Source organism: Nicotiana attenuata, unplaced genomic scaffold (assembly GCF_001879085.1).
Source record: "Nicotiana attenuata strain UT unplaced genomic scaffold, NIATTr2, whole genome shotgun sequence".
NCBI classification, from domain to species: Eukaryota; Viridiplantae; Streptophyta; class Magnoliopsida; order Solanales; family Solanaceae; genus Nicotiana; species Nicotiana attenuata.
Genome location: NW_017670274.1, coordinates 1,357,770 through 1,365,597, shown reverse-complemented (window position 1 = coordinate 1,365,597; position 7,828 = coordinate 1,357,770). Strand labels below are relative to the sequence as shown.

Sequence of the window (7,828 nt, the reverse complement as noted above, 5' to 3'; positions counted from 1 at the left end):
GCCTCGGCAATAGGCCATTTTTTCTGTCTTACCGGAGGGATGCTAGGATCCAAGCTCAGCTTGTGTACGACCACTTCCGGGGGATACCTGTCATATCCACATGCGACCATGAAAAACAATAAACGTTAAATTTAAGAAATTCAATAAATTCAGACCTTAGTTCGGGGTGCAGTCCTGCCCTCAAGTGGAATTTCCTTTCTGGGAACTCTTCGAATAATGCGACTTGCTCAAGCTCTTCCGCTGTGGACTTTGTTGAGTCCGTCTCTTCTGGTACCTGGAAATACCTTGGAACCTAATAAGATTCCGATGCCTCTTCCCTCTGGTTGACTTCGCTTGACTCGGGAGTAGGCACTGGTTCCTGCAATTGCTATGCCGCATGCTATTTCCCTTTGCTACTGGAGGCCAAAATCTCATTCATCTCCCTTGCCGCCGATTGGTCACCTCTTATTTGTTTAATTCCCTTGGGAGTCGGGAATTTCAGCAACTGGTGATATGTTGACGGGACAACCTTCGTCTCGTGCAACCATGGTCTTCCCAGGATAATATTACGGCCCATCACCTTAAAAAGGGTCGTCTTCATCACCCCTTCGACATTCGTTGGCAGTAAGATCTCCCCTCGAGTTGTCACGCTTGCTAGGTTAAACCCGGCGAGGAGTTTTGTGGCCGGGATGATGTTTCCGGTGAGTTTGGCTTGCTCCAATACCCTCAATTGTATAATATTGGCCGAACTCCCTGGATCCACCAGAACACGTTTGAATTTAAAATCTAATACATTTAAAGAAATTACTAATGCGTCATTCTGCAGTAGCAATAATCCATCCGCGTCTTCCTCCGTGAAAGTCATGTCGTCTTCAGCTACTTCCCGGAGTCTCTTGTTGTGGGTTACTAATACCTTTGTCTTTTTTGCCACCAAAAAGGTAACCCCGTTAATCTCGTCCCCCCTCCCCGCCACCCAAAATCATGTTGATTGTCGGGCGCGAGGGATCTTTTCCTGCTTTTGAGGGCTCTGTGTTGTCACGATTGCGATCGTAATTGTTTTTAGCCTGGTAACCTAAGAATTCCCTGAGATAGCCATCTTTCAGCAGTGTCGCAACCTCTTCACGCAGATGCTGGCAGTCCCCAGTCTGGTGATCATTCGCACCATAAATTAGGATCCCTCTGGCTGGGATCGAATCTCATCGGCTTCGTGAACCGTGCTTCTTTAATGTTCCTCATAGCCAATACCAACTCTACTACACTAACGTTGAATTTGTATTCTGAAAGTTTGGGTAGGAAGGATCTCGAGAACCTGACATTTCCTTGTCCTGTAGTGACCTTTTACTCCGGCTGCGATCAGTTATTCTATCGAACCTGTCTGCCGCCCGGGAGCCTCTGCTGCGTCCTTCGGCTCGTTCATATGGCAAAAATCGGCTCTTCAAAGACCGTCTATCTGTGTCGAAATCGTCTTTTGATTTCTCTTTATTCTTCTCCAGGCCCTTAACCGACGCCGGGAAACCAAACTGATCATCCTCGATCCTTATCTTTGACTCGTACCGATTGTGAACGTCCGCCTAAGTTGTCGCTTGGAACTCAGGCAAGCTTTCATTCAACTTTCGGGAAGCATCTAAACTTCTCGGATTCAAACCCTTGGTGAATGCTTAAGCCGCCCATTCATTTGGAACGGCCGGGAGCAACATCCTTTCCTTCTGGAACCAGGTTACAAATTGCTGCAGCAACTCGGACTCTCCTTGTGCAATCCTGAATATATCGGCCTTTCAGGCCTGCACCTTTCTGGCTCCAGCATGGGCCTTAATGAAAGAATCCGCAAGCATCTCGAAGGAGTCTATAGAATGCTCGGGCAAAAGCGAATACCACGTCAAGGTTCCCTTCGTGAAAGTCTCTCCGAATTTCTTCAGCAACACTGATTCAATCTCATGGGGAACTAAATCGTTCCCCTTCACCGCCGTTGTATACGTGGTGATATGCTCTTGAGGATTTGAAGTCCCATCATATTTCGGTACATCCAACATTTTAAATCGTTCGGGATCAATTCTGGTGCCAAGCTTGGTTTTACGACAACTGAGTGTACTTCTTTGAGTCCGGCCTTTTCAGCACTGTTGGTGCGCCCGGGATTTGGTCCATGCGGGTGTTCGCTTCCCTCATAAACTGTAAGAGTTCGTTTTTGAAGGGATCACCCTCGTTGTTATGACCGAAACTGTTTCCCCCGGCCCCATCGAATCCTACTTCGCCCTTGGGGGTGTTGTTGTCGATCCTCTGCGTTATTTGATTTGCGGGAGCATCGAGAGGAACTGGACCTCGTCCATTCGCGTTATTGGAAGCACCCGATAACGCCTGTTTGAGTTCCATCATAACCTTATCCTGCCGTGTGATATGACCTAAGATGGCCTCATGTTGCTCCTGCAACACCCTTATCGCTTCGACGACGTGTTCTTCTTCAACATCATCAGGTGTCGCCTCTCGCATCTGTAGCGGGTACCGCCTATCGTGGACCGGAGTGGACTCGTTCCCCTCACTGCGGGTATCACTGAGCGAATCCTCGTGCCGAGGCTGATTTCCTTTAGCCTTAAGGTTGTGTTTGTTGTTAGCACCATTATCTGCCATTTTCTATAATTTTTTGCTAAAAACAAATAATCAAACACGTTAATAAAAAATGCAAGGGCCAACTTAATTGCACAACTGTCTAAGCCCCGCGATAGGCGCCATACTGTTTACCCATAAAATGATACAATTGAATTTATACATAGTTTATAGACAAATGAATTAATTTGATCCTGAAATAATAGATGAATTAGATAAAAAAATGATACTTAGCTTGGCATTGAGATAAAATAGCAGAAATGGTAATTCCGGGAGCAGGGCTTCCGGGCACAATAGCGATGATATTATTAAACAAGAAGGTAAGATTATATTGAGCTTTGAATAGAAAGTATCATATGTTTGTCAGAAAATTCGTGGCCTTTACAATGATAATAGAGCTTATTATTTATAGTTGCACCTAAGGAACAAAGTCCTAGGATCAAGCTCCTCTTTAATGTCAATTATGAGGGCCATTGAAGAATGTGTAACGACAGGTAATAAATGACATATTCCTTGTAACGGGTCGTATACTAATGCTATAGAAAATTCCTCATTGAATGCTACCTGGCGGCAAACATTTATTTCATCTTTACGAGTAATATTCTCTCCGGTGACAAATGTGATCGTTGCCTTCGGTTTCAATCTTCCGTCTTCGGCTCCACATGTCACTTCCTCGCACGATCATTCAATATAAATATATTTTACCCTATGCAGTTGGATTTTTTGTTTTTTCATGAACACCCCCCTAAATTATTGACCATGAGTCTATGACCTTCTCCGATCTTTTGTGGTTAATTGAGGTAGTGAAAAAAGAAGGCAGAATAGCCTAGGAGACACTTGTACTTGTTCCGGTTTGTCATCCCGATCCCTACACTTCATAAAGTTTCATCTAGACACTTCAACTTAATCAAAACAAGACTTTTAAACCCTTCTGACTGTTGACCGAGCTTATGTGGCATTGATATGACTGAAGTGGACAAAATGAGTGACTTACACGCCCATTAAATGCGTGAGCTGATGATTTCTCTTTATTAAAAAAGTAAAATAAATAAATAAATAAATAAAAAATACTAACAGTATTCTAGTATGAAGAGTTCGTTCTGCCCCCCCCCCCTTCTTCTTCTTCAGCCCTTTCCCCTTCGTTCTGCCCCCCTTCCCCCTTTCTTCTTCAGACTCTTCCCCTTCGTTCTGCCCCCTCCTCTTCTTCTTCTTCTTTAGTCCCTTCCCCTTCGTTCTGAACCCCCCCACCCCCCGCCTCTTCCTCGTCATCTTTCTTTAGATCCCCTCCCTTCCCCTTTTTCTCCATCTTTCTTCATCCCTTCTTTCCCTTCTCTATGACTCCTCCATTTTTTCCCGGTGGTTTTAGCTTTCAAATTTTTTCACAGCCCTTTCAAATCGGGGTAGAGGAATAAGTCAAAATTCAAAAGACTTAATTCTCTGCTCATGTATTTTTTATGAATAGATAACTTTCTTTAAAAGAGGAGTGAAGGAAGTAGTGGTACTCATGGTGGAGGAGCCATAACAGGTGGGTTATTCTTTTAAGAAGGTTGAGTGGGCGGGTTTGAAGAAGGGAGGAGGGGTTTTCTTTAATTTTAATTTTAATTTTTTGCTTTTTTATTTTATTTTTTGTTTATGAAATTAAAATTTTGTTAAATAATATTATTTTTGGCATAGAATTTGATGTGGATGCTGATTTGTCATCTACATCAAGCAAGTGAGCATCACACGATTCCGGAGGTGTTTAAAAGTCTTGTTTTAATTAAGTTAAGTGTTTGGATGAAACTTTATGGAGTGTAGGCACCGGATAACAAATCGGAACAAGTACAAGTGTCTCCCAGACTGTTGTGACGAAAAAAGAAGGCATTTTTTTCCAGCTCGCGGCACCTCTAAACTAGTCATCATCATTCATCATCATAATCGTCATCTGTACTTAGCGATTCGCCGATCACCAGTCAGGTCGAAGACGTAAGACTTAAGATCTGCCGCCGATTGTGGATTTGTGAGCCATTCGCTGTTGCTGGTACTTGAAATGCATGTGTATCTACTTAGAAGTTAGAACTAGAAAGTGAATGGGTATATTTAGGAGATTAGCTGGGTTTCTAGGGTTTTCAAAGGACGAAGGGCAAGAAGTGAGAGAAGAAGAGGACAACGTAGGTGAAGGAGCTCAAAATAGTAATAATGTACCTCTTCGCAAAGGATTCAGTGTCCCTGTTCAAGTTGGTGTTCCCAGAGATCTACCGGGTCCAATCCTTATTGCCTGTACTACTGGCCATGGCGGCGTTCAGGTAATTAACTGGAGAAGGGGAAAAAAGTGATAAGATATGAAATTAGAATGTAGTTGACGAAAGCTGGTCATTAAATTTGACACTTAAAAGGCATCGTTGCATCTAAATCAGAATCTTAAAATTGGTTGAATTTGATTGACATAATTTTTACTTCTTATATTTCACTTCATGGCGTTTTTCTTTCAATTTTCTCCAAATAAATGTTTTTTTTTTGTGTGAAAGTATTTTTCTTGCATTATATACAATTATATGCACATGGATATATTTCCTCCATTTGCCTCTTCTTAACTGAAATCCATGCTTTAATTGTGCCTTGTGCTAAAAGCCATCGCAACTTGGTGCTTTTCTATGGTTTCTGCCTTCCACAATACTATCTAGATGAAATGGCGTTTCAACCGTGATAAATTTGGCGGTTGAAAACATTATCTTATAAATTCTGAATGAACAAGTGGAAGTTCAAATTAGATATTCTGTTATAGAGCTAACAATCAATTTCTCTGGATAAGAGGATTACTTAGAAGTAAAAAGGAGAGGATGTGATAAGAAAGAAAGTGAAATCCACCCAGTACCTGTGAAGGTGGAAGGTAGCATGTAGGTACTCCTTGGAATTAGTTGAGATACGCGCAAACTGGCCCAGACACCACAATTATCGGTAAAAAGGAAGATGAAATCCCTTCAAAGCTATTTTGCGTCGACCATATAAGTATTCTCTCTCATTAAATACCCCTACATCTGATGTGTTGCACTTCTTGCCATTTCCTTTCTTTTAATAGCTCATGTAACTATTCTCTAGTTCTAAAAACCTATGATGGCTAGTGGCCACCTCTTTAAGAAAATTACTGTTTGGTGTTGGGGAGGATGCACTTGCAGGCCAATTTTGGGGATTTACCAACTAAATGTATGTTAAATGAGTGCATCTGGCCACCTAAAAGGCTTCTATGCTCTTTTAAGCTTTTGTAATGCATGTCCTGTAGGCAATTGGAAGTGCATACAGCCATAAACCACTAGACCCAGACTCAGAGAGTACCACTGAATACTGTAATATGCCTACACGCTCTTCTCGGGACCTGGTATTGTTTGTGGCTATGTTTCTAAGTTCCAGGGACTTGTTGAGATAAGGAGGGGAAGTCCTCTGGAGATCTCACTTCTAGCTTGTTATTGAACAAATACTGATGACTCTGGAGATAAGGTGTCTTTCAATTGGGTGGGTGGGGGTGGGGTGTGGGTGTGTGGGGGGGGGGAATCATCCCCGAGTTATGAAGGCTGCGGTTGGCCCAAAAGTCGGCTCCAAATTGATTTCTCGGACATTAAAAAAAATCAGGTGTCTTTCCATTAACCTTCTGTGGTATGAGCTCTGATGTTACGTGGCCCATCTGATAAGCATTTGAAAGCCGGAAAGAAGAGTTCATTCATTAATTTGTTATTCCTCATATTCTTTTAACTTCTAGTACTTCTTAGTGCTCTCTATCATACTCAAAATTCCTATATAGCCAACCTTCTTCTCCCTCTAAAACGTACTTGAGAAATAGGAAAAGGGTATCTGGTAAAAAAAATGATTTTCTAGGTTACAGAGGACATGGGAGATTGTTTAAAGGAGGATTCACATTTTTGTAGGCTTCTTCACTTGAGGTGTAGTCAATTAACTTCTTGAGACCGTGGGTCCTGCTGCAGTTTTGTTAATGCCCGCCTGTGCTTCTTTGCTGGAAACTTTGGTGGTTGTGCATTTTCTTCTCCTTGCGTTTCAAAAACTTAAAGTTAAGCTCATAATGTTACAAATAGCATGAGTATTTAAGTTTCTTGATTCAATTAGAATCATATGAGTAAAGGTGCATGTTCTTGGATGGCGAAGAGAGAATGACAACTTTGTTTGACAGTCCGTATCATGATCAACTTGTTTATATAACTATGATTTCTTGAATGATGCTGAGTGCATCCTGTTTTGTGCTTTCATTGTCTTAAATTTAGAATAACTTGTTAGTTTGCGAGGCACATGTTCAATAGTTCACATTTTTATCCATGCTTAGGGATTGAGATGGTATGCCAAGCGTCTTAGGATAGATGAAGATGGAGATGTGGCAGACGAGTTCCTAAATGAGATCCAGCTGGATATACCTTCTAGTACAGAAGAGAACCACAGAAAATTCCCTAGGTTTGAGTTGAAGTACAGTACAAAGCCTGCGAAGGTAACAAGCCAGGCACTCTCAGCTTCTGGAACAATTAAACATCGTGTGGAATATCTAGGCAGATTGGAGTGGATGTGAAGACTTACTCTGGGTAGTTATTGAAATCGAGATGGGGTTTCACTAAAATGACTGCAGCTACGTAGCTTGATATTTTTGTTTTTCTCAAGGACTAACAGTCTGTTTACATGAGGTGGTATTGATTGGGGATTCATTTTCCTGTTGGCTCTGATTTGTGGGAAGCTGGTTCCAGGAAGTGATGAAACGTGGAATAGCACAACTGTACTCTTAAAATTTGCAGTATACACATACTATTGAACTGTCAAGAATATCATGTCTTTTTAGCTTCTGTATCATTGTATGTGTTGAGAAATATTAGTGAGCATAAATTACCACATCCAACAAGCACTTTTGCAGAGTTCCATTTTCCTTTTCTAACCATTAGATTGTACGGTGTAGTGGTTTTTTTGATAGTTTGCTTATTCCAATCACGAAGATTAAAATCTTATTTGCGCCGAAATGCATAGTATACTTGGATACATTAGTTATGCTTCAAACAACGTTTTCTCTGATGGAATTTATCATCACGCCCTTCAAACGTGTTCTGGTTGCTTTAGAACAGTACACTTGGAATTTTTCCTAGAGCACTCGTGAAACCAAGGTACTAGTATAAGGGTGTATGTGCAAATTTAGTAATCTATGTGCATATAGCTGGCTCTAACAGTACCAAAAAGATCAAAAGGAAACGAAGAATGGTGTACTCTCGCATATATATATATATATATA

The 7,828-nt window shown here is 41.5% G+C and overlaps 2 protein-coding genes across 2 annotated transcripts; one reads left to right on the top strand and one right to left on the bottom strand.

The window, feature by feature from the left end:
• Window positions 1-379: 379 nt before the first annotated feature.
• Window positions 380-844, bottom strand: LOC109237096. Its single transcript, XM_019403354.1, has one exon. It carries the CDS (start codon window positions 842-844, stop codon window positions 380-382), a length of 465 nt encoding a protein of 154 aa, XP_019258899.1.
• A 3,587-nt stretch (window positions 845-4,431) lies between these two features.
• On the top strand, window positions 4,432-7,486 carry LOC109237105. Its single transcript, XM_019403367.1, has 2 exons — window positions 4,432-4,862; window positions 6,887-7,486. Exons 1-2 carry the CDS (start codon window positions 4,647-4,649, stop codon window positions 7,121-7,123), a joined length of 453 nt encoding a protein of 150 aa, XP_019258912.1. The 5' UTR covers window positions 4,432-4,646; the 3' UTR covers window positions 7,124-7,486.
• The last annotated feature ends 342 nt before the right edge of the window (window positions 7,487-7,828 follow it).

Bases quoted from the DNA above. Each gene is read 5' to 3' on its own strand.
- LOC109237096 (XM_019403354.1), bottom strand. From the start codon at position 844: ATGACTTTCACGGAGGAAGACGCGGATGGATTATTGCTACTGCAGAAT.
- LOC109237105 (XM_019403367.1), top strand. From the start codon at position 4,647: ATGGGTATATTTAGGAGATTAGCTGGGTTTCTAGGGTTTTCAAAGGAC. The intron at 4,863-6,886 runs GTAATTAACTGG...ATCCATGCTTAG, and splicing joins CTGGCCATGGCGGCGTTCAG to GGATTGAGATGGTATGCCAA.